The 26,002-nt window shown below is 49.3% G+C and overlaps 1 protein-coding gene across 4 annotated transcripts; it reads left to right on the forward strand.

Moving 5' to 3' along the window:
* The first annotated feature begins 85 nt into the window (after positions 1 to 85).
* On the forward strand, positions 86 to 25,502 carry EFEMP2 (EGF containing fibulin extracellular matrix protein 2). 4 transcript variants are annotated; one of them, XM_083417085.1, is made up of 12 exons: positions 86 to 110; positions 8,491 to 8,578; positions 11,031 to 11,079; positions 12,724 to 12,957; positions 15,339 to 15,461; positions 16,173 to 16,289; positions 18,140 to 18,259; positions 20,086 to 20,205; positions 20,500 to 20,626; positions 22,492 to 22,687; positions 24,067 to 24,271; positions 25,095 to 25,502. In XM_083417085.1, the coding sequence occupies exons 2-11, from the start codon at positions 8,495 to 8,497 to the stop codon at positions 24,226 to 24,228; spliced, it is 1,332 nt and encodes a 443-aa protein (XP_083273211.1). In that variant the 5' UTR covers positions 86 to 110; positions 8,491 to 8,494; the 3' UTR covers positions 24,229 to 24,271; positions 25,095 to 25,502. The 4 variants fall into 4 exon arrangements, with proteins under 4 accessions (XP_083273211.1, XP_083273208.1, XP_083273209.1 ...); XM_083417082.1 differs by lacking the exon at positions 86 to 110 and adding an exon at positions 1,346 to 1,970 and having other exon boundaries at positions 8,487 to 8,578; XM_083417083.1 differs by lacking the exon at positions 86 to 110 and adding an exon at positions 1,810 to 1,970.
* The last annotated feature ends 500 nt before the right edge of the window (positions 25,503 to 26,002 follow it).

Raw genomic sequence — 26,002 nt, forward strand, 5'->3', positions numbered from 1 at the left:
ATCTGCCACTGACTACTTTCCCTTTTACATCCTGTACAACCCTGTACATCTCACCCCCTCCTGCGCACCTGCCCTGCTGGAGGAGACAGAAACCGGGATGTTACAGGCAGGTTAATCGTGCCCCCCAGCCAGCTGCCTCCCTCCCTCATTCCTTTCTAGCAACCCTGCGGGCGGGAACAGTTTTCTCTCCATCATTGCACCTGGCATGGGCCTGCAAGGAGTTCTCTGTAGCAGAGGAGAAGCAGGAAGCCCAGATTCTAGGCCTAGTGATCAGATGGGAGCAGGGCCTAGCAGTGAGGCAGAGCTGGTGGTGCAGAGTGGAGGGGTGGGGTGCCCTGCCTTTTACCCACCAACCCCAATTCCACTTTGTGGGTATGGAGAAGTGCGGTTACTCAGGAGTAAAAGGGATTCTAGTTTCACAGGCCCAAGTTGGGGAGGCAGTAGGGACAGACTAAAGGCCGTGGTTCGGTGCTAGAGCATCTGCTTTTCAGCGATAAGGCCCTGAGTTCAGTCCTCTGCATCTCCAGGTGAGGCTTGCAAGAGATTCCCGGCCTGACACCCTGACAGTCGATGTTGACATTCACTGAGCTAGATCAGCCAATGGTCTGAACTGATAATGAGGCCTGTTCCCATATTCCTATTTAAGTCAGCATCGCCACCCATAAAAAACAGGTTTGTTTCATGTGTATGTCCTGAAATTCTACTCAATATTGATCCAGAGCAGAACTCCAGTGTATAGTTAGCAGGGTAAAACTTAAACATGTTGCAGGATTCCCCAAAAATAGACCAGCGGCAATTATATTTCATCCAGCAGAGCTTGACTGCTACTGAAAGCAAATGAGCATAATGGTCACAAATCCAATACATTCAGGATTGGCCCTGTCCCTAAGAAATCCAGTTACAGCAGACTTAACTTAAACTTACAATAACTTATAAGACTAAACCTTAATCCTAAATACAGAACACCACACCAGAAAGAAGAGAGATGGAAAGAGAAAGTCTGGGGTCTGGGATTGCCACCATGGAAGGGCAAGGGAGAAACGGCGGTGGGGGTAGATATTATTGGCGAAGGGTTTTGCGATGCGGTGATGCTTGAACCCCTTCCAATCTACGCCCATCCCAAGGGACGTGGGTAGGGTGAGCAGGGATTACCCACCTCCGTCATTGGTGCTGTGACCAATAAAATGTGATAAAATCAATGACAATAAAAGCAATTTCCAATCCAATATAAATTTATTTATATTGGGATTTAAAAACAAAAAAACACCACTTAATATTTATTTCATTTCATTTGTGGAAAATTTTCCCCAAAGCAGGTTTTTAAAAATCAAGTACAATGGCATCTAACATTTCCCTTCGTGCAGTTCCCTTGAAATGCAGTGGGAGCCATTCCTAGAGCGAAGATGTCCTCTTTCTGTCGTTGCTCACAGATTTCGTTACAGTTCTTCCGCTCCACCCATCGAAGCCCGCTCTTGCGCCTTGAGGACTAGAAAGATGCTTTTGCGAAGACGGCGCTCAGGCTTCCAACGCTGCCCTGGGCCGATTCCTGCGCCCGTGGGGCAACTGGCAAGAGGAAGGCGAGATACCCTGGCCCAAGCCAGATGGTCCCATAGCACCGGGGCGCCGACCTTAACGCGCGCTTTCTGCCCGGGCGTGCGCGGCGCCTTTGGGATTCAACCCTGCTGCCCTTTGCAGGGGAGGCTGGGCGATGAGGGCTGCGAACAGCTGGCCAGGAAAGGGTGTTCGCTGGGAGCTAAGTGGAACCAGATGTTGGGTGGAATCCTTTTGGCAACTCCGGCTGCCTGGCGGGGGGCCAGGAATTCAGCGTGGGGGGCTGGAGAGGGGAGCCAGCGCACAGTCTCCCAGGGAGCCCGCGCCTAACACTTCGCGCTCTGCACGCAGCCGGGATCGGGGCGCGTTTGGAGAAGGCAAGAGAGGGTGCCGGGGGGTGCCAGGCGGCTGCCAGCGTGGTGAGTGACGGGATGTGGGGTTTGGGGGTGGGGAGGGAGAAGGGGCTGGAGGAAGAAGGAGAAGGCCCGGGCCTGAAAGAGAGAGAGAGAGCGTGCGCCAGAGGAAAACATCCCTGCGCACTCTCCCAAAGTTGGTGACCCCATCCTGGGGAGAGCCCAGATTCATTGCCGTGGGAGGTGCCAGGCAGGCCCCCTCTCACTGTGCCAAGCCAAAGATGTTTGAGGAGGGGGAGAGAGACCTGATGCTTCCTTTGAACTAAGTGAAAAGTTTCAAGGTGCCTTCTTACATCGGAGACAATGTAGGATCTCGGCTTCTCCAGATCTCCAGGGATCACTTTGCTTGCCCCCACCCCCGGCTCCCTGTGCCCCTCTCTCGCTGGGTGAAGGTGGCGGCTCCGTCCAGGCTTGTTTTGCCCTCCTGAATTGCTTCTGAAGTTTTCCTCCGCCCAGGGCCAGCCAGCCTTCCAGGGCTGTCCAGCCCAGCTTCGGAAACCACAGAGTTTCTTGGGGGGTACGGAGAGAAAAGCTGAAGGGCTCTGTGGCAGTTGCACATGTGAAAAAGTCCAAAATGTCTCTGGCGTGCTCTCTGCTCAGCTGGTGGGGAAGGTTGGCCTCTGATCTATAGCCTGTACTAACCAATGTCTTACCCATACTATATATATATATATATATATATATATATATATGCAGGTTTTGGTGTCCTCGGGTGTCTTCCCGTGTAAAAGTTGGGGTGTCTAGGCGACGTTTCGACGAGGTCTCACTCGTCATCTCGTCGAAACGTCGCCTAGACACCCCAACTTTTACACGGGAAGACACCCGAGGACACCAAAACCTGCATTCCTGTACCCGTGAAAATCTACGAAAGCAAATATATATATATATATATATATATATTTAAAGCGATGCCTTCTTAACAGCCAGGGCTTTCCTCAAATAAACCTGGGAACTGTAGTTTTCTAAGAGAGTTGTTAAGAGGCTCCTGTGCCCGTCACGGAGCTTCAATTCCCAGCTGTGGTGTACCTCACCGTAACTATGCCGGTGCAAAGCAGTGTTAGGTCCAGATTAGGTCGTCATATTTAGAATTAGAATTAAATAAGAAAGTTTGCTGTCAGTGGTGCTTGGTAACATTCGACTTGGTAGGGCTGCAATTTTTAACCCTGCTGTTTTCATCACAATAGGAGGACTTCGTATAGAAATGTGTTCCACATGTATATTAAGATCAGCTTCTTCAAAAATAGATAACACTGCAAGTGGGGCAGAAGAGATAATATAGCAAATCAAAATTGTATTGATTGCTTTTAAAACTGCATTTCTTTTCAAACTGATTTCTTTTATTCCTCCCCCCCACCCCCACCCCAAAAAGAATATATGATCCAGTAACTGGGCCAGCATCTTGGGAAAAGAGAAAGGTTAATGTACAATAGACATTGGGGAGTTATATACCATTTATGAATTGCATGCAGGAACAATTCCTTATATTTTGCTGAAACGGAGTGGAGAGGGGGCTTAGCCCACATTCTCTGCCAGGTGTTGTCCTCTGTGTCCCAACCTATGTCTTGGCTCCATGCTAATCTTAAACCAAGCTGCTTATTCGGTTCCTGTTTCAGTGAAAGTTTACATAACCCAGAAACCAAACCCTTCGAGTCATTAGAAGTGGATATAATTTAAGCTCTCAAAATTGATCGACTTATGGGTCGCAGTGCATTTTCATTGAGCTGTTGTTTAAAAATGCAAACATTCGATGCCATGACAACCGTGGGATAGAGGTAGGCCCCGGTTTCTTCTCCATTTCCATCTTCCTTGTGGGTTTGCTATTTTTTTTTATAAAAATCACAGAGACAGTAAAGTCTCCTAACCCTCCAGTCACCCAGATCAAATGTGTGGTTCTGGAAGTCAAAGGAGTTAGAGGAAGATTCTAGACAAGGATTCCAAACCCCCAGAACCAACACTGATGTGTCACTTGTAGGAGCCTATTATGAAAGTGAGTTTTATTCTTAAGATTGGATGATAAAAACAAGAATGCACTAAAGGGAATGCCATTTAGCTGCTCAGATTTTTGGGTTGTCCACGACTTAGTGCCACCCTCATTAGTCAAAGAGAGGATATGTCTCAGCTGGCTAGCCAAATAATATAGCTGTAAATTAGGCAAATCCCATCCACCCTCTAACCAAACAATAAACCATCCCCACCCCCACCCCGATTCTCAGAGATTTTTCATCAAAGGGAAATGGATTCATGCTTCTCTGCCAAATCCTAAACTGAGTAGAGGGAATTGATATATTGAATTACTCCTACACATCCATTGCCAGAACACTAAACACACGAAAGCTTTTGAAATGTGAGGAACACTTGTTTCTAGTTGCGTGCGGTTTTCCTCACTGCAAAAATCAGTTTTTATTTTTTCATTATCCAAAAGATTTCCTTTTCTAAATTAAAAGAACAAAGTATTCCAACCAACGAAAATGATTGTTTCATTTGATCCAGCATGGATCCGTCCTGAAAATGTGAAGTAATAATCTGTTTTTGTGCACCAGAGCAATTACAATGTCTTTTTGCTTGTGCACAATGTCCACCTTTTTCTCTCGCTCCTGACTTCTAGGGCACCCTTGCTGTCTTCTCCCTGCCCGCAATGTCCCATATGACTCTCTTTGCTCTTTGTCTCCCACCTGCTGACCTGAGCTTTGCAAAAACGCAAAGCTCTTCGGACTTCAGCTCTTATGTACATTTTGAGGGGTGAGTGAGTCACCGTTCTCACCAGGGTGGAGTTGGCACTGGGTGAGGAAGAGGCTTCCTGGGCACCATGGGTGCCATCTCGGTGACCCCAGCTAGGCGCATTTGTCCCAGACAAATGTGCAGCCTTCGACTTGACGGTGGTGGGAACTCGCTCGCCCTCTGTCCTCATTTGCCCCCAAGGAGACTGCTTCTGGTGACCTGGAACTCCCAGGGCCTCGTCTCTTTCTTGGCACCCATGGAGGTGCCCTATTCAACCATCCCCACCCCTGCTTTCCTCCGAGAAGCTGGCTGTCGCCTCATCCTGCGAGACCCAGAGGATGCTTGATGATGGGGTTTAGCCGTGCCCGAGGCAAAACTCAGCGAGTTGGCTGTATTTTAGGTATATATACATTAGCCCAAACAAGGGTTATATTTAGCACTGCCTAGAGACCATTTCTGCCTTGAAGCAACATTCAACACACGGGGCCCTTTCATCACCTGAAAGAGGTGCATTCCTGCAATAACAAGCCAAGACCCAGACCTGCATTTATTCCTAACTACTCCTTTGATACTGACTCAATTCTAGTGCTCAGGGGACGGTGCAATTGCAAGTGGGGAGGAGAGCTGTTCTTGCCCTCGGATCCTGTTTGCAGGGGGTGGGCATGTGATTGGCCCCTGTGCTGGGCGAGAGACTGGCGTCTTAGTGATATGTTTTTAGGTGCCAGGCAAAAAATGTTCCTCCTAATCGACCAGGCCTTTGGCTGATTAATATTTGACAGCCTTTTAAATGTATTTGTGGGAGGGGGGTTTTGCTATGTTGTTTTAACTGTTTATTTGTTGCTTTTTCCTTGTATTTTTATTTTTGAGATCTTTTGATGAAGGGTGGTATATCAGTCAATCAGTCAATGATGGGCCTCATCCAGCACGCCTCCTCTTCTTTACGCTAGGTTCCCCATCACCTCTCTGATGGAATGTTATCTCTGCCTTGCCAGGTTTTGTTCTGTTTTTAATGAAAGGCTGGAGGAGGAGGAGGAGGAGGAGGAGGAGGAGGAGGAGGCAGAGCTGGATTGGAGTCAGGGCCCGGCAGGGAGTCAGGGGCCTGATCCGAGTCAGGGAGGTGACATGCCCGATATCTGCAACATGAAAAGGGACAAACCTGTTGGTCTACGGTTTTTAAAGCAATCAATACAATTTTGAACTGCTATGTTATTCCTCCTGCCCACCTTGCAGTGCTATCTATTTTTGAGGAAGCTGGTCTTAGAGTATATAATAAAAAGCTAGCTGTTCTGTTTGGGATGGCACAATGGCTCATTTCTGGAGAGATCCAAACGGAGCCAATACTTCTTTTTGGTATTCTGAAGTTTGGGAACTTCATTTGGAAAAGTTGACCAACAAACTATGCATTTCCAGAGGGAAAATGCGAAAAGGATAGATTTTCAGGGGTTTGGTTTGATTTTATTAAATATATCATGGTCTGTTACCTCCCTCTGCTTATTATCAATGGATTGGGTTGAGTAAAAAAAATATTTTTCCTCTTTTAAGATTAATCCCACCCATGACAGCAGTGGGTTTTATTTTATTTTACCTTTAAAAGTATACCCAGCCTTTTATTCTCTGGTACCAGCCTGATGTGTCTTTTTCTTGCTGTCGTTGTGGTTAGCTCAATAAAGAAACAAAACACAATAGAGGAGTTGTCTGCTCCAATTCCAGTGCAATAATAAAGAAGGGTGAGCATGAGAGGGCCTTGCCATTGTCCTTCTACTGTTAGGAGCACCTGAACTGCAAATTTGGGAGCCCATATTTCATCCTAGGGTGCTCCTAGGCAGGGGATTAATATTTCAAATGGGTCTGTCGGTTATCGCAAACAGACCGTTGGCAACAGGTGTTTTTTTTTATAAAAAAAGGTTCTAGATTTTCCACAAAAATAGTAAATTTGAATTAAATGGGGGAGGGAATTAGAGTGGCCCTTGTGGGTTAAACCACAGAGCCTAGGGCTTGCCGATCAGAAGGTCAGCAGTTCGAATCCCCGTTGCTCGGTCCCTTCTCCAGCCAACCTAGCAGTTCGAAAGCACATCAAAGTGCAAGTAGATAAATAGGTACCGCTCTGACAGGAAGGTAAACGGCATTTCCGTGCGCTGCTCTGGTTTGCCAGAAGCGGCTTAGTCATGCTGGCCACATGACCCAGAAGCTGTATGCCGGCTCCCTCGGCCAAGAAAGCGAGATGAGCGCCGCAACCCCAGAGTCGGCCACAACTGGACCTAATGGTCAGGGGTCCCTTTACCTTTTATGTTGATGCCAACGCAGTCATGTGGGCACTGCGAACAGCTTGCATGAATGAGGAGAGCACCACTCCTGCAATAAACACCCCTCTGGAAGCAACCCTAGTCGCAGCCATCCTTGCTTCTACAGTAAGATATATTGGATTTCTGTTTTAAATCGCAGTGATCATTTCTAAATTGTTGCCCACGTATATAAAATGTTGATCTGCAGATTCTGAAGCTAAGTCTGGATCAGGAAGCTTGTTCTTCTAATCCCTGGGAGCTGGGAGCTCCCTGTACTTACTTTTCTGGGGTACTTCACTGGAAGCTGCGGGGGGGATTACAGTGGACTTTGCATCATACACTGGCTGATGCGGTATAGTGGCTAAGAGACTAGCTCATGGCTTGTCTGGAGAGAGGACATTCTCCCTAGCCACACCCCCTCTCTGCAGACCACACCCCTCACTGCCACTGCTTTGCACCCTCCTTTAGTTCCGACCCCCCCCCCTTTCCCCTAGCTGGAATATACCGTAATTTTCTGTGTATAACACGCCTCCATGTATAAGACACCCCCTACTTTGGGGGACTCCAAATTATGAAAATATTACTATCCGTGTATAAGAAGACCCCCATTTTTAACATTCTTTTAAAGTAAAAAAAAACTAGTCTTATACACGGAAAAGTACGGTAAATTCTGCCCCTGCCTTTTGCTTGCATTGAAGGAAGAGGGGAGAGAGAGGTCTGTGTGCAGAAACTGGTCTTTTGCAGCCCTCTCTGGCACTTCATGGGATGCAGGTGGCGCTGTGGGTAAAAGCCTCAATGCCTAGGACTTGCCGATCGAAAGGTCGGCGGTTCGAATCCCCGCGGCGGGGTGCGCTCCCGTTGCTCGGTCCCAGCGCCTGCCAACCTAGCAGTTCGAAAGCACCTCCCGGTGCAAGTAGATAAATAGGGACCGCTTACCAGCAGGAAGGTAAACGGCCAGATGCAGCTTGTCACGCTGGCCACGTGACCCGGAAGTGTCTCTGGACAGCGCTGGCCCCCGGCCTCTTGAGTGAGATGGGCACACAACCCTAGAGTTGGACACGACTGGCCCGTACGGGCAGGGGTACCTTTACCCTTTACCTGGCACTGCATGCAAAGCAGGTGCTTGGCCACTGAACTCTGCGGATCGTTTCCTTTAAAATCTCGTATTTCAATTTCCCCCCTTTTCTACTCTACCTTATGAACAGCTCCTGAGAACTCAGAAGCCTGCCTATCCCCAACTTGGGTACAAGCACCTTGAGTTGTAACCTGGGCATAATATCCACCCACTTTTCATCCCGCTCAGCCCTGTTAATGTTTTCTCTTGGGGAGAGATGCACTCTGCACATGCACAGAGGCTCTTAGTGTCTCAGTACTATGGAGAGCAGCCAAAAAGCAGCCTCCCTTTTGGGACATAGAAGGGTGGTCACTTGGCACCCCACTTTGCGTCTTGCCTACCATTTGGGCAAATAACTGCTGCGTGCTGTCACTGCCCTTAACCTCTAACCGGCCTCCTTTCCCCCAGGCAGAACAATGAGGTCTGTTTCATGTCTCCTCTTGGCAACGCTTCTGAGAGCTGCAGTTTCGCAGGAACTGGAGGAACCCGACACTTACACGGTAATGGCCTGGGCCTCCCACCATGCCGGAGTGGATGCTGTAGGGCAGGAGGGGTTCCAGCTGCAAAACAGGCATGCAGACACACACAGAGAGGTGTGCCCAGGAGGTGGTTGTTAATGCTGCTCAGCTTCGATGCAAGAGATGCATCCTCATCTGGGGTGGAGCATGACAGGGGCTAGAGAGCCAGCGTGGCAGTGAAAGAGGTGGACTAGGAGAACAGGGGGAACCTGAGTTCAAATCCCCACTTGGCCGTGGAGCTCACAGCATCTTCTGCCACAGACTCTCACACATCTCTTACCATGGCATAACTCATAGGGCTGTTATTTGGGTAATGTGGAGGGAGGATGCTACATCATCATCATCATCATCATCATTTATTTATACCCTGCCCATCTGGCTGGGTTTCCCCAGCCACTCTGGGCAGCTTCCAACAGAATATTAAAATACAATTCAGTGGTGCCTCGCAAGACGAAATTAATTCGTTCTGCGAATTTTTTCGTCTTGTGAGTTTTTTCGTCTTGCGAAGCACCGCTGTGTATTGACGGTTTCCCATAGGAATGCATTGGCGGTTTTTTAAAAAAGGCGCAAGACATTTCGTATTGCGAAGCAAGCCCATAGGGAAATCCGTCTTGCGAAGCAACTCAGAAAACGAAAAACTCTTTCGTCTTGCGAGTTTTTCGTCTTCCGAGGCATTCATCTTGCGAGGTACCACTGTAACCTATTAAAAATTAAAAGCTTCCCTAAACAGGGTTGCCTTCAGATGTCTTCTAAAAGTCTGGTACAGTGGTACCTCGGGTTACATACACTCCAGGTTACATATGCTTCAGGTTACAGACTCTGCTAACCCAGAAATATTACCTCGGGTTAAGAACTTTGCTTCAGGATGAGAACAGAAATTGCGCGGTGGTGGCATGGCAGCAGCGGGAGGCCCCATTAGCTAAAGTGGTTCTTCAGGTTAAGAACAGTTTCAGGTTAAGAACGGACCTCCGGAACGAATTAAGTACGTAACCAGAGGTACCACTGTAGTTGTTTTTCTCTTTGACATCTGGTGGCAGGGCCTTCCACAGGGCGGGCGCCACTACCGAGAAGGCCCTCTGCCTGGTTCCCTGTAACTTGGCTTCTCGCAGCGAGGGAACCGCCAGAAGGCCCTCAGCGCTGGACCTCAGTGTCCGGGCAGAACGATGGGGGTGGAGACGCTCCTTCCCTTGAGCATCTTGGAGGAAAGGTGGGCTACAAACGTCACATGTCACAGTGTGGAGTGCTTCTGTTTATAGGGTGCCACCACCAAGCTGGCCATGCCTCCTTGCAGGATACTCCATTCCATCTCCCTCCCACGCCCAACAGAGTAAACCCTCAATAGTCAGTCAGCATTCTGTGCTATCTGGGTATCTGGACTGCATTGGAGGCTCCTCGTTCCAACCCTTTCTGGTTTTTGTTTTCTAAATATGCTTTTGTAGTTCTGCAAACCTTGGAGTCTGCCCCCCCCCCCGCCCCAGCCTGCTGGTCCCTCCCTCTTGGGTGTGGGTGGGGCTGATTTTGCTGCATAAGGACTACACAATAGGAGCCCTTATTAGTGTATAGGATGATATAATAATTTGGTGCAAACGAAGATGGCCCAGCAGTCTCATAGAAGGGGGGGCCCTGTACCCCCCTCCACCAAACTTTTTTTGGGGCACAGGACTGGGGTGCACAAAACTCTAGATATACAGTAATGCCTCTGAGCAAGCGTAGGACAGAAAATAGAAAGGGGCTCCTGCCCCTTTTAAGAGTGCACTCCTTGAAATGCCCTGTTCTACACTACTATTAAAGGGGCAGGAGCTCCACCCTATTTTGCCTTAGCAGTGGTGATGGTGGTTTCTAGGTCAGTGTTTCTGGGTTAGAGTCAGTGGCGTAGCATGGGGGGTGCAGGGGGGGCCGGCCGCACCAGGCGCAACATCGGGGGGGGGGTGCGCTCGCACTCGCAGCTCTCTGCCCCTACCTGGCTCACTCACTCTCTCTCACTGCAGTGCTGGCTGTGCGAATCCGAGCCGAGCCGCCGGGTCGCCGCCCACTGTGGAGGGGAGGGTGCCAGGCGTGCGGTGCGGTGCGGAGAGAGAGCGAGGGACTATCTGGGGGAGGGACAGTGCAGCGGGGGGGGGGCGCAAATTACTTGCCTTGCCCCGGGTGCTGACAACCCACGCTACGCCACTGGTTAGAGTTGCACACATGCCAGGCCTTAGCCCCAGAATACATTTTCTATATGTTCTGTAATACGTTGGCTCTTAATGGCCATTAAATATTCATGGGTAGACCAAAAAGGAAGAAGACTTGCAAGATAGAAGATGGTGTTTTAAGCAGGACTGAGCATCCTTCACCGGTTGTCTTGCGGTGTGGCAAAGGGGATGGTAGTCCCCAAGTCGGGGGCCTGATTGAGATCTTTAACTCATTCCTATATGTCCTCCCTCTGCCCTAGGAATGCACTGACGGCTACCAGTGGGATGCGGAGAGTCAACATTGCAAAGGTACAGCCTGGCATTCCAGACAGCCATCTTGTTGAGGACGGGAACGGGGAAATTGGACAGTTTGGGTTTCTTTTGGTTCCTTATTCTTTCCATTTTAAGGTTTTGTGTTTTTTTTAAAAAGAAAAGTCCTCTTGAAAATTTGTGCGTGAGGTCAAACTGTGGACCGAAATGCGTGTATTAGTATAAACGCACATGAAAATTTTAATAGTTTGCCTTCATACATGTTGTTTTCCCAGTTATCGTGATTTTTTTGCATTCTTTTCTCACAATTTCCCCACCAAACATTTCCCCATGTTTTTGTGTGCGTTCCTTGGTTGGAGAACCACATTTTTAAACAAGGGGGGGTTGGGACTGCGAATTTTGAGGGACAGTTTGGTTTCGGTTTGCATATTGGCTTAGGAAGTGCAAGTACAGTGGTGTCCACATTAACATGTGAGCAGAGCAAATCTCTTCCTCGTACCTGGTTGGGGGAATAATACGCATTGTGGGAGGAAGGCTGTAGGTCAACCTGGGGTGAGCCTCCCATCCTCTTGGGTGTCTTTGTTGGCATCCTAGTGCCTAGAGACCAAGGATGGGGAACCTTGGGCCCAGGGACCAAATGTGGCCCTGCAGCACTCTCTTGGCTGGCCCTTGCGTCTCTCCCCAGCCACACCCCCTAACTGCCCAGGCTCCCCACCTTTCTTGAGTGTTTTCCTCTGGCCATAATGTGTCCTTGCATGCTGACAGAGCCTCTTTCTGGCCTGGGTGGAAGCTAAGAGAGAGTCTGTAGAAACCAGCCTAGAGGCAAAATTTACATCTGTAGCCCTGCCCACTTTTACCTCTGTCCAACCACTGCTGTCCTGCGGCCCTCAGGAGATTGCCCAGAAGGGAATGTGGCTCTCAGGCTGTGGCACAGGCTGGGTAAGCAGCAGTGTTAAAAGCTCAGATACATCAGCCAGGCACCAAATGGCTCCTTAAACCAAGATTTCAATCACCAAAACAGAATGTCTAAAGTCTTATAAAGTCTTATTTGTCAAAAGATGGATTGACTGTGATTGATTAACATCTGGCTGGTTCAGATGACAGCCTTAAGCCTCGGTTAAGAACTTTGAGAACTTAAAGAAGAAAAGTCCCTTGATCCAAAGACAGTCAGCATATATATTGGCCTCTTCCGACTTCTTTTTATTAACAGCGACTGCACAGTCGCTGCTCTGGCTGCACAGAAAAAGCATTTGGGTTCCTGAAATTCATTCCAGGCAGATAAAATATAAGTGTTAGAATTCGACAGCATGCGGGATTAGTGTGTGAAAACAGTCCAGAACCAAGATCTTAGACGATGGAGATGTCATGCGCCATCCTGGCACCCAGGCATCCTCACTTGGTCGCAAGTGGTTGGAAGTTAGGTGCAAAAGGCGCCTGGCTAATTTCAAACACTGATTCCTAAGTGGTGACAGTGGCAAGGAGTTCAGGCATCGCTGGGGTTGTCTTGGCCTAAGGCCTCCACTGAACGTGGAAACAGCGTTGGCTAGGATGTCTCCTACAGCGAGCTGGAACTGACAAGAAGAAGGAGGGAGCCTGGGTGCCCACCTCCCCCCGTCTCCCCCTTATCCTGCCCCCACCTGATTCTGCTTCCTTCCTCTTCCTCCCACGCCCCCCGCCTGCCAGATGTGAACGAGTGCGAGACCATCCCCCATGCCTGCAAAGGGGAGATGAAGTGCATCAACCATTATGGGGGGTACCTGTGCCTCCCGCGCTCGGCCTCTGTGATCAACGACGTGAACTCCGAAAGGGCCCCTCCCCCCAGTCCCCCCAGGCCCAGGCCCCCCCAGCAGGCCCAGTACTTCGTACAGAACAACTGCCCCCAGGGCTACGAGCCGGACAGACAAGGATCCTGCATGGGTGAGTAGGGCGGCAGCAGCAACCTGGAGGGCGAGGGAGGAGGGAGATCTAAGGGCACTGGGGATGTTTAGCCTGGAGGGGAGGAGACTTGAGAGGGGGGGGACATGATAGCCATTAGATAGATGATAGATAGATAGATAGATAGATAGATAGATAGATAGATAGATATCTGAAGGGCTGTTGTCCCATGGAAGATGGAGCAAGCTTGTTTTGCGCTCCTCCAGTGAGTAAGACCCAAACTAACGGATTCAAAATAAAAGAACGGTGATTCCGACTAAACATTAGGAGGGACTTTCCAGCAGTAAATGCTGTTTGACAGTGGAACGGACACTCTCAGAAGGTGGTGGAGGTTTTTAATCAGTGGTTGGATTCTTCTTAAGGGACGCGGGTGGCGCTGTGGGTTAAACCACAGAGCCTAGGACTTGCCGATCAGAAGATCGGCGGTTTAATCCCCGCGACGGGGTGAGCTCCCGTTGCTCGGTCCCTGCTCCTGCCAGCCTAACAGTTTGAAAGCACGTCAAAGTGCAAGTAGATAAATAGGTACCACTCCGGCGGGAAGGTAAACGGCGTTTCCGTGCTCTGCTCTGGTTCACCAGAAGCGGCTTAGTCATGCTGGCCACATGACCCGGAAGCTCTACGCCGGCTCCCTCGGCCAAGAAAGCAAGATGAGCGCTGCAACCACAGAGTCGGCCATGACTGGACCTAATGGTCAGGGGTCCCTTTACCCTTTACCTATACCTGGATTCTTCTTTCTTTGGCGATCACTCATAGCCGACTAAGATTGTCTTCCATAAACATGGTTTTAACAGTGAGTCCGTAAGTGACTGTGGAGGCCAATTCTGGATCCACACATCCTTCCACAGTGGGGACATTGGTTTCTGGGCGGGAGTTGATCACGGTGTGGATTTGCCAAGCGTGCCTTCCTCTTGGAACATTTCTCCCTTGCGTCCCGAGTTCGAGTGTCTTCAAAGCCCATGACACCTTTGGTAAAGGCTGTTCTCCAACTGGAGCGCTCACAGGCCAGAGCTTCCCAATTGTTGGTGTGTGTACTACATTTTTAAAGATTTGCCTTGAGACAGTCTTTAAACGTCTTTCGTTGACCACCAGCATTACGCTTTCCATTTTTAAGTGGTGGGCTCTCCTTCCTTGGAGGTTTTTAATCAGAGGTTGGATAGGGCCACCTGTCAAGGGTGCTTTAGTTGCGATTCCTTCATTGCACGGGGTTGGGCTAGATAACCTGTCAGGGAACTGCCATCAGTGTCCGAGGGAGAGAGCAAACTCCAAAGGGTTCCCAGAGAGCGTCCCGGGAGTGGGAGAGGCAGCCCGTCTTCTGGGGAAGAGAATCAACGTAGCTCCAGTGGAGAAGGGGGGCAGATGGGGGAAGCGGCGAGGCGGTCCCATGACTCCTTGCCGGGGACCAGCGGGGAGAGTAGAGGTCCTCCGCTGCCTACGCCCTCCTTGTGCAGAAGGCTTCTGCGCAGGGAGAGTAGGCGAAGACTAGGCGTCAAAGAGCTTCTTTGCTGGAAGAAGTTTAAGAAACGCCCACTGACGGATTCTGCCAGCGATTGAGACAGCCATGGGCGAGTGGCTGCCCGGACTGGAAAGGTTCACTCAGGTAACTCAGCCAGAGGTTGGGACAAGCTTACGCACAAGCAACCCCTAGAACCATTACATAACCCTTGAGATAATTCCTTCTGACTTTACAATCTATGCAGACTGGGGCTCTTTGGGCAGGAAAAAGATGATGTGCAACTTAATTTGAAGTTATTGCAGTGATTCGGCCTATATCTGACATGCATTTTTAAAAAATGAGCCAGGAGGGGCTGGGTGTTTCTTGGGTGCTGTAGCGTCTTTGGTGAATGGAATAATAATAATAATAATAATAATAATAATAATAATAATTTATTATTTATACCCCGCCCATGTGGCTGGGTTTCCCCAGTCACTCTGGGCGGCTTCCAGCCGAATATTAAAAACAATACAGCATCAGACATTAAAAACTTCCCTAAACAGGGCCGCCTTCAGTTGTCTTTTAAAAGTAAAATAGTTGCTTATTGCCTTGACATCTGCTGGCAGGGTGTTCCACGGGGCAGGTGCCACGACCAAGAAGGCCCTCGGCCTAGTTCCCTGTAACCTTACTTCTCACAGCGAGGGAACAGCCAGAAGGCCCTCGGCGCTGGACCTCAGTGTCCGGGCTGGATGATGGGGGTGCACTTTGATTCTGGGAAGTGTAAGCAGAGTGGCTGGGCACCCCCTGCCTCTCAACCTCCTTCCTCTGTGTTTGTCTGTCTCTTATTGGGAGCCTGCCCCTTCTCTCCCTCTCCCCCCCCCTTGCTGCCATACTGGAGCCCCAGCTGTGTTTTTCTTTTTGTCCCATTCAGACGTGGACGAATGTGAATATGATTCGCACGACTGCCAGCCGAGCCAGCAATGCATCAACACGCCTGGGGGCTTCCATTGCCAGTGTCCGGACGGCTATCGGAAGATCGGCACAGAGTGTGTGGGTCAGTGTGCCTGAGGACTGCGCCCATGGGGTGGTCCTCGGTTTCTGCCAGGGAGTGTGCCTTCATCTTGGGCTCCATGCAATGCAATGGGGCTCTGAAAGGAATGGAACATGTGGGTTCGCAACAAAATATTGCAGCGCAGAGGGCCGGCCAGCCTCTTCCCGTATATTCCGTTTCATTCCCTCTGTCCCTGTCTTGTTTTTCATTCCCCTTTGGCACCAGCACTCATGGGGCATTCCAAAGCCATTCAGCCTGTGAAATATACTCGGAGTCGAGAGTGGATTTCATGCTCTTTATTCAGCTCATAGTGGTGAGGAGGAATGGAAGTTCCCCCAGAATGTCTGCTTTATATACATTATTTACACAATGAGCCCCATGTGATTGGCTAATTCTGGGATTCTCCTGTAGGCCAATCAGGTTGCAGATTCACTTCCACCTGGAGCTGGATTGGGTGGCTCCTGTGGACCAGTCAGGCTGCTGCATTCTGGATCCTATTGTTCTAGGACCAATCAGACTGCTGCATTTTGGATCCTATTCAACTCAGTACATAACAGCCTGCTCACTCCTCATCCCTTGAGTTTCTCCCGGCCGAACATGATTTCTTGCAGTTCTTCTGGGTAGGGACTCTGTTCATGCTCAGAGGCACAGCAGGGAGGTGGCGGGAGGGGGCCAGAGCCGCTGAGGATTCCCTCTCTTTTCTCCCACTTGCAGACATTGACGAATGCCGCTATCGCTATTGCCAGCACCGCTGCGTCAACTCCCCAGGCTCCTTCTCCTGCCAGTGCGAACCTGGGTTCCAGCTGGCCAGCAACAACCGCTCGTGTGTTGGTAAGCAGGGAATGTCCTTGTCCTGGTCCCTCGCAGGTCTTTGATGCCCTGGTAGAGATGGCCACTTACCCTATTGGAGAGCTGCCGTTCCTTGCAAATCCTGCCAAATGTTGTGGAGGGAAAGAACACAAGCTTCATGTTCAGAAGGTCCCCTGTTCAAAGGACCAGGAAGCACATGATGGGCAAGACCCTTCCTTGCTTAAGACCCCGGGGAGCCGCTGCCAGTCAGAGCAGGTGGTATGGGGCTAGGTGGACTGTTAGCTTGATCTGAGCTGTGGTTCGGCAGTCAAAGATCTGCTTTTCATTCAGAAGGTTCAATACCTGGGGCATCTTCAGGTAGGACTGGGAGACACTCTTGCTTGAAACTCTGGCGTGCTGCTGCCAGTCGATGTAGAAAACACTGATCTAGATGGACAAAGAGCCTGATTCTGTGTAAGGCAGCTCTCTATGTTCCAAGGATCAAGGCCTTTGCTCACTGGCAGAAGGATGAGTTCAATCTCCAGTTTCTTCAGTTAGAAAGGATCAGGTCCCAGCTGATGGGAATGACCTCTCTCTCCCTGGGACCTTGAGAGCTGCTGCCAGTCAGAGTAGACAGTATAAGGGTTGGATGGACACATTGCCTGTCCTGGTAGAAGGCATCTTCCCTGTGTTCCTAAGAGGAAACGGCAGAGGCAAAGGAGGGAATGAATGTGAATGAATGTGGTTATAGGTAAAGGTAAAGGGACCCCTGACCATTAGGTCCAGTCGTGGCCGACTCTGGGGTTGCGGTGCTCATCTCGCTTTAGTGGCCGAGGGAGCCCGCGTACAGCTTCCGGGTCATGTGGCCAGCATGACTAAGCCGCTTCTGGCGAACCGCCAAACTTCTGATCGGCAAGTCCTAGGCTCTGTGGTTTAACCCACAGCGCCACCCGCGTCCCAACTACTTAATTTTAGTTACAGTCAAGCTAAGGAGTTAAGCAAGGCTGGAGGATCGTATTAGGCCCACTAGAACTCCCCATTTCACCTGCCGGATCGTTTTGACCAAGCTCTGCTTACCTGAGCAGGTAAAGATGAAGCAGGGCTGGAAGAAAACAAATTGCTTTACATGGAATCCAGCTTTCCATTTAGCTTAGTATTGTCTGCACTGACTGGCAGCAGCTCTCCAGAATTTCAAGCAAGGCTTTCTTGCTCCCCCATCCCGCTCTACTTGGAGATGCTGCAGGGGATTGAAACACAGAACCATAGAATCACAGAATTGTAGAGTTGGAAGGGACTTCCAAGGGTCATCTAGTCTGACCCCTTGCCATGCAGAAATTGTAGCTCAAGAAGCCCTGGCAGGTGGCCACCCAACCTCTGCTTAAAAGGAAGGAGATCCCACCACCTTCTGAGATCACAGAACAATAGATACACAAAGTTGGAAGGGGCCCCCAAATGTCATCTAGTCCCCCCCCAAAAATACTGGACCTTCTGCATGCAAAGCAGTTGTTCTACCCCCTAGCTACCCCTCTTCCCCATGAAGGGTCTTTGCAGGCAATCGCCATGGATTGCATCACTTTGCAAGCACCTGCAGTCAGCCAAAGGCTTCTCAGAAAAGCTGGATGTTTAGGAAGGATTTGAAGGAGGCAGTGTGCTGGGAGCAAGTTGCAGGACTGAGGGATAAAAAGGGGAGTGAAGGAGACAGCCTGGAAACCCTTGAAGGGAACAGGATAGCTTGGGGCTTGCTTGTCGACAAGCCGTAAGAGGAAAACGCTTATCCCAGGGGTAAAGTGTGTGTTCCCTGTATGCCCCATAAATGCATAAACTGCCGCCAGCCGTTTCCACCTGGCAATGGCATCTCAACCCCGCTGAAGCTTTTGCAACCTCTCCTCCAGATGTAAACGAGTGCGAGATGGGGGCCCCCTGCAAGCAGCGTTGCTTCAACACGTACGGTACGTTCATCTGCCGCTGCAACCAGGGCTATGAGCTGGACCAGGACGGCTTCACCTGCAACGGTAGGTGGCTCTGTCTCCGCCCCATTTCTCCGCCCCCTTCTTCCTAGCTCCGCCTCTGCCCCTCCTGCTCTGGACTTCTTCAACCTTGGGTTCCGTGGATGTTTTTTTTTTAAAAAAAATATTTATTACTTTTCCAACAATTACAAAAAAGATTAAAAAAAAGAAAAAAGAACAATACAATACACCACTAACACATTAAACTAACAAAACGAAAACAATTTAAAATACATCAAACACATCCAACAGTTTCAATATCTTATCTTTCATTCATTATTTCAACGACCTCCTCACACCTCCCTTTTCGTATTCCACTTCTGTTAATTGTTTCAGCAATTCCTTTCCATCTTCTTCTGTTTTCTATCCTATAATCATCTTAATACATTCTAGCCTTATTTTTCCCTTTTATACTCTATTAATCCATTTACACTTAATTCCTTATAACATTTCTACTAAAGCCATATAACTTCATTCCAACATTTTTCTAACATTCATAATTTTACAATATTTCTATAAATAGTCTTTAAACTTTTTCCAATCTTCTTCCACCGTGGTTCCGTGGATGTTGTTGGACTACAACTCCCATCATCCACAGCCGTCTTAGATCTTAGGCTTCTAATGGCATGAAACCCAAAGTTGGCACAGGGAGGATTCCCAAATCCTGAGACTTGGCACACTGACCGGTTATGGAAGAGCAGATAAGGAAGAGGGCAACAAGGAAGCAGCAGAAATCCTTTCTTTTGGGGATAATTCAGACTGAAACTCCCAGGTGTCAGAAAATGTTATTTATGTACGCCACGACTGCGGCCTGTGTTTTGTTAGCCCCAAAATGGAAAACGAGCGAGGTCCCAACTGAAGAAGAATGGCAACTTAAGTTGACAGATTATACGCAGCTTGCAGACTTCACATATAGAATAAGAGAACAAGAAGAACATATGTTTAGAGAAGATTGGGAAATGTTTATTGAATATATGGGAAGTAACTGTGTAGAGCTGAAAACGCTGGCAGAAGAATTAAGATAAATTCAACAGTGTAAAGAAGTTTTGACGGAGGCAATAATGGAATACTGATTGGTATAGTTTTTGTAAAATATGCAGGGATTTATGATATGTAAAATGAACCATTGAAAGAGAAGAAGGGAAGTCATTGAGATCTTAAAGATGTAAAAACGAACACTTTAAATTGTAAAACAGAAAATTTAATAAAAATTGTGTGTGTGTATACATATACAGTGAATGCTTGGATTGTGAATGTGATCCATGCGGGATGCACGTTCGCAACCCGCAGCGGCACGTCCGTGCACATGCGGGTTGTGATTCGGCGCTTCTGTGCATGCACGACTGCTGAAACCTGGAAGTAACCTGTTCCAGTACTTCCGGGTTTCGGCGGTCCATAACCCAAAAAAACACAACCTGAAGTGTCTGTAACCCAAGGTATGACTGTATACAGTGGTACCTCGGGTTACATACGCTTCAGGTTACAGACTCCGCTAACCCAGAGATAGTACATCGGGTTAAGAACTTTGCTTCAGGATGAGAACAGAAATCGTGCTCCGGCGGCGCAGCGGCAGCTGGAGGCCCCATTAGCTAACGTGGTGCTTCAGGTTAAGAACAGTTTCAGGTTAAGAACGGACCTCTGGAACGAATTAAGTTCTTAACCCGAGGTACCACTGTATATGTATTTATGTATATGTACACACACACATATATATAATTTTTATTAAATTTTCTGTATGTGTGTGTGTGTGTGTGTGTGTGTATTAGCAGCAGAAATCCTGAAAGCAAAAACAAGCTCCAGAACCTGTCCTAAATCTTCTCCCTCCTTCCCAGACATTGACGAGTGTAGCTATTCCACCTACCTGTGCCAATTCCAGTGTGTCAACGAGCCGGGACATTTCTCTTGTGCCTGCCCCCAGGGCTACCAGCAGCTGAGCACACGCCTTTGCCAAGGTAAGTGTGGGGCAGGCATAGCTGCCTCAGGGTGGGGGTGGGGACACTCTCTGGCGCCTGAGCAGTTGTATATAGAATCCTAAGTTGTTTGTGCGAGGATGTTAGACACAGGTCAGGCCCCTTGTGTGCCTTTAAGCTAGGGGTGCCACTCGATTGAAAACATGTTAACTGATAAACAGGTCGTGTTTTCCACGGTGGCTCCCCACTAGTGGAATGATTTCCCTAGAGAAACATGCCTGGCGCCATCTTATTTATTTATTTACTCCCTCTCCTCCTTCCCCTCTACAACCCTAGACATTAACGAGTGCGAGACGGGAGCCTTCGAATGCACCGAGTCCCAGAATTGCATCAACTTTCACGGTGGGTACCGCTGCGTGGAGAAGAACAGCTGCCAGGAGCCATATGTGCAAGTCTCTGAAAAGTGAGTCTGGGCAGGTCAGGATGGGGGGCTGGGGAGGGGGGTGAGAGAGAAAGACCACCTTGGACCTGAACGATAGCAAAATCAACGTGTATTTCTGTAGCAAGTCCTGGGAAACGGCCCTTGCTTGTATACAGTGGTGCCTCGCAAGACGAAATTAATCCGTTCCGCGAGTCTCTTCGTCTAGCGGTTTTTTCGTCTTGCGAAGCAACCCTATTAGCGGATTAGCGCTATTAGTGGTTTAGCGGCTATTAAAGGCTTAAGGGATTAGCGGATTAGCTGCTAAAAGGCTATTAGCAGCTTAGCGCCTTAGAAAAAGGGGGTGGGGAGCGAAAAAACCCCTCAAGAATCGCAATACATTTTCGTCTTGCGAAGCAAGCCCATAGAGAAATACGTCCTGCGAAGCGCATTGAAAAACAGAAAACCCTTTCGTTTAGCGGGTTTTCCGTCTTGCGAGGCATTCGTCTTGCGGGGCACCACTGTACTTCAAAGGGAAGAAGTATTATGTATGATACTTTTTTTAAAAAAAACACTATTGGTTTTGAAAGCGAAATGAAGCCTCCACGTCTGCCAGATGTATGGGTGAAATTACAAGGCTAGGCTATTGGCCTCATACCATAAATAGGAGATCAGGGTTAGCGTCACCACCTGGACGCAACTGAGGGGATTCTTCTGTACTCTGCTTTCTTAGGAACAAAGCAGGATTCCTTATTTGCACAAATGGAGCCTGCGACAAAAAGTTGCAGCGGCATGGAGTGCCCCCCCCCGTGTGGCATAGCCTCCATCACAGCCAATAGCCATTGAAACCCTCTGTGAATTGGGCTGATGCTCTTTTAAAGCCTTCCTAGTTGGTGGCCATCGCTGCCCGTGGAGCAAGTTCCACAGTTTGGCGATGTGCTGTGTGAAGGACTTCCTTTGGTCTCTCCTGAATCTTTCGACATTCAGCTCTCCTGCAGGTCCACAAGTGTTCTGAGAGGAGGAAAATGTTTCTCTATCTGCTTTCTCCATGCCATGCATAAAACTTCCACCGTGTCAACTCTTACTCGCCGTTTCTCTAAAGTCAGAAATGCTGCAACCTTTTGCTCTTGGCAGAGTCGCTCTTTCCCCTTCACCATTCTGTTTTCACTTTTCTGAACCATTCCCAACAGTAGCTCAGTCAGGAAGAGCACGAGACTCTTAATCTCAGGGCTGTGGGTTCAAGTCCCAATGTTGGGCAAAAGAGTCCTGCGTGCAGGGAGTTGGACTGGATGTCTACAATTCTGTGGCACTGCCAGTTCAAACCCCATGAAGGTATATGTGAAATTAATATTTTTTGCCCTGCCGCGTGTCACCTTACACTTGGCTTACGCTGAATTGTGCTTGTCGTTTCACCAGTGGCGTAGCGTGGGTTGTCAGCACCCGGGGCAAGGCAAGTAATTTGCACCCCCTAACCTGGGGCAAGGCAAGTAATTTGCGCCCCCCCCCCTGCACTGTCATTCCCCCAGATAGTCCCTCGCTCTCTCTCCGCACCGCACCGCACGCCTGGCACCCTCCCCTCCACAGTGGGCGGCGACGCGGCGGCTCGGATCGGATTCGCACAGCCAGCACTGCAGTGAGAGAGAGTGAGTGAGCCAGGTAGGGGCAGAGAGCTGCGAGTGCAAGCGCCCCCCCCCCAGATGTTGCGCCCGGTGCGGCCGGCCCCCCCTGCACCCCCCACGCTACGCCACTGCGTTTCACCGCCCATTTGCTTAGTTTGGAGAGGTGCTTTTGGAGCTCTTCACAATCTCTCTCTGTTTTGACAACCCTGAACAATTCAGTTCCTTTGGCAAGCTTGGCCACCTCACTGTCTTCCACCCACCCTCCCATAACCCAATTTGTTTCCGCTGTAGCCGCTGCCTCTGCCCAGCCACGAACCCGCTCTGCCGCGATAATCCATCCTCCATCGTCCACCGATACATGAGTATCACGGCTGACCGAACTGTGCCCTCTGACATATTCCAGATCCAGGCCACAAGCGTCTACCCTGGCGCCTATAACACGTTCCAGATCCGCTCGGGCAACGAACAAGGAGAGTTCTATATCCGGGTGAGTCCCGCTTCCCAGCAGCAGCCAATCGGAGCGGCCCCTGCCCACAGCTGCCATCTTAACCGTTGATCTGTTATTACATATATATTCCAACATATACCTGATCCAAAACACCCACCCACCTCACTCACACACGAAAACAAAGATCACCACAGCCAATCACAAGCAAACAATCACACACTAGGCCAACCCCAACCTCTCTCACCACCAAAGGAACACAAGTGAACAACACAAGCAACGCTGACACCAAACTCTACATACATTAAACATAATAGAAACACCACCACCCGACCCCACCCCCATCCATCTTCCCTCTCTCCACCCCCCTTTCTTTTTTCTTTTTTTTCTTCTCCCCCTAATGCCTCAACAAATGAAACGGATTTGTAAAAATGTTACATGGGTGGGGGGAATACGAGGCATTACACTTCTGTAAAACAAGAAAATCCTTAATAAAATATTTTTTAAAAAATTATATATATATATATATATATATATATATATATATATATATATTCCAACATATCCCTTGTGCACTAAGCCAGCACCTCCACACACCTCTCTCTGTCCAGGGAAACAAGAGGGAAGATCAGAATTCATGGGCATATTCCACCCAAGGAGGGTTTGGATCACAGTTTGTAAGGGATGTGGTCAACGAAAGAGTCCGAAGGGACAGATAGAAGAGCCACTGAAATTCCACTCAATATTGATCCAGAGTAGATTCCAATGTATAGTTAGCAGAGTAAAAACTTAAGCTTGTTGCAGGATTCCCCCAAAATAGACCAGCAGCAATTGTATTTCATTCAGCAGAGCTTTACTGCTACTGAAGGCAAATGAACATAATGGTCACAAATCCAATACATTCAGGATTGGCACTGTTCATAAGAAATCCAGTTGCAGCAGACTTAGCTTAAACTTACAATAAGTCTAAAACCTTAACACTAAGCATACCATGCACAGAACACAACACCAGAAGGACACCTATTTTTATAGTCAGCATGACCTTGACAGAAGAGATAAGAGAACCAGTTTAAGCCAGCTGTACTCAGCTTCTCTGAAGGAATAACCCAAACATCAAGCTTATTTCTTTCACACAGAAAAGCTTCCAGAACCCTTTTGAATTAAGTCCAATAGGAAAGATCTCTGCACATCAGATCAATGCTTTCTGTACCTAGAAATGCAAACTGACGACAAGTGCCATTTTGCCCCTGGGCCTGAGGTCCTCCACCTCTTCCCTGGACCCTATATGTGGGAAGGCAATGTCCGTTTCAAAAAACTCCCAGCTTGAACAGCTACCAGGCCCATCTCGAACAGACTCGGCCCTGGCCTGGCATTCTCCCTCCCTCTCCCCCCAAGGCTCAACCTCCTTTTCTCCCCCACAGCAAATCAACAACATAAGCGCCATGCTGGTCTTGGCCCGGCCAGTGACAGGGCCCCATGAGTTTGTCCTGGATTTGGAGATGGTCACCATGAACACCCTGATGAGCTACCGTTCCAGCTCGGTGTTGCGGCTCACCGTCTTTGTGGGAGCCTATTCGTTCTAGACAAGCATCAGCACTTCCCCTTGCCTGGCTGAGGAGGGGAGGGGTAAGTCTGGCTTTTGGATGGGCAAATGAACCTTCATCCTAGGAATGGGGAGGGGGGGAGAAAGAGAGCTGACCCATGGGTGGGTAAGTAATGAAATAATTGGCTGGACCCCTAGATTAAAAAATGCAGGGCTTTACACACACCCTAGCAGGAGAGAGCCACCAGCAGAGTTTAGAAGAGTCTCAAAATTAAGCGGGAGTATAGCATGGGAATAATGGGCTGTTAGACCCTTTCATATATCCTGTTCAGTTTGCCAACAACCCTTCTCTTTACCCCTCTGGCAATGAACAGACTGAACACTGCTAAGTAAGTTTAAAATGCTTTCCTTACAAAATCCAAAGGTCTGATTCATGTGTTGTTCCATGCAATAGCAAGGAACGCACATGTAGAATACTGTTGGGTACAAAATGCAGAAGATAGTTTCAAGCATGCGGTCTGAGCTTGGAGTACATCTTTCCTGGTCGGTTACATGGCACGAAGAGAGTGAGGAAAGGAAGAGAAGCTTCACTTCTTCCCTCATTGGAGGTGAGGGTGTGTGGCTTAAGTGAGTCTAGGAACCCAGCTCTCTGGTTTTAACCCTTTCCCGCACTAACACCCTGCCTGAAACCCTGTAGAGCTACTGCTTCAAAGCACTCTTCATAATATTTCAGAGATTCCAGATGTGAGGCAGTAATAACAAGGAAATTCTGTGCTTTCAAGTTCAGCAGCTACCAGTTCTTATGGGGGCGGGGCATCCTAGGTTGGTGCAAACCGCTCCGCCACCCCTGAGATCTTCTATATTGCAGTGCATGGTTACACTCTCTTCTTCCTCTCTCCATTGCAGAAACATCTGCTGGGTTGGGCTGTGTAAGAGAGGAACCGAGAGGCAAGAAGCCACGACCCCAGCGGCCAGGGAAGGGATCTGTCATGGCCTTTTGCATCTTCCCCGACCCCCAAGAAGCACCCATCATCACAACTGGATGAAGAGGGACCAGAGCTGCGACTGGGGGCCCAGAGCTGTGGCTTCAAAGACGAGCGCCACCCCCCCTCCAGAACCGCCCTTTGAGCCACCCCCCTGCCCGGCAGTGGAACTCGTGCCCCCTTCTCCCACTGCCCCCTGCATCTCAGAGCACAGAGGGGCCTCCAGAACCTCGCAGCAAGGCTCCGTGTTTGTTTTCTGCTTAACAGAGTGAGGGAGAGAAAGACAAAACAAAAATTAGTAAAATGATTTTTTATGTGTGTGGAAAGGAAATGATTCAAATGTGTGTCTGGATGCTTCCCAAATGGACCAAGCGCTCCAGAATCTTTGGGGAATAAGGCTTGTCCTTTTCAGTCTCTTCAAGGCTCCCCAGCAGGTAGGAAGGCTTTCCCAGCCAGACACCCATCTTAGATGCTAAAGGTAAAGGTAAAGGTACCCCTGCCCGTACGGGCCAGTCTTGACAGACTCTAGGGTTGTGCGCCCATCTCACTCAAAGAGGCCAAGGGCCAGCGCTGTCCGAAGACACTTCCGGGTCACATGGCCAGCGTGACAAGCTGCATCTGGCGAGCCAGAGCCGCACACGGAAACGCCGTTTACCTTCCCGCTAGTAAGCGGTCCCTATTTATCTACTTGCACCCAGGGGTGCTTTCGAACTGCTAGGTTGGCAGGCGCTGGGACCGAGCAACGGGAGCGCACCCCGCCGCGGGGATTCGAACCACCGACCTTTCGATCAGCAAGCCCTAGGCACTGAGGCTTTAACCCACAGCGCCACC

This window comes from Podarcis tiliguerta (assembly GCF_965153285.1).
Source record: "Podarcis tiliguerta genome assembly, chromosome: 16".
In the NCBI taxonomy this organism is placed as follows: Eukaryota; Metazoa; Chordata; class Lepidosauria; order Squamata; family Lacertidae; genus Podarcis; species Podarcis tiliguerta.

Coding starts and splice junctions, on each gene's coding strand:
- EFEMP2 (XM_083417082.1), top strand. CDS start 1,709: ATGAGGGCTGCGAACAGCTGGCCAGGAAAGGGTGTTCGCTGGGAGCTA. Junction 11,080..12,723: donor GGAGAGTCAACATTGCAAAG/GTACAGCCTGGC, acceptor CCCGCCTGCCAG/ATGTGAACGAGTGCGAGACC. Junction 12,958..15,338: donor CAGACAAGGATCCTGCATGG/GTGAGTAGGGCG, acceptor TGTCCCATTCAG/ACGTGGACGAATGTGAATAT.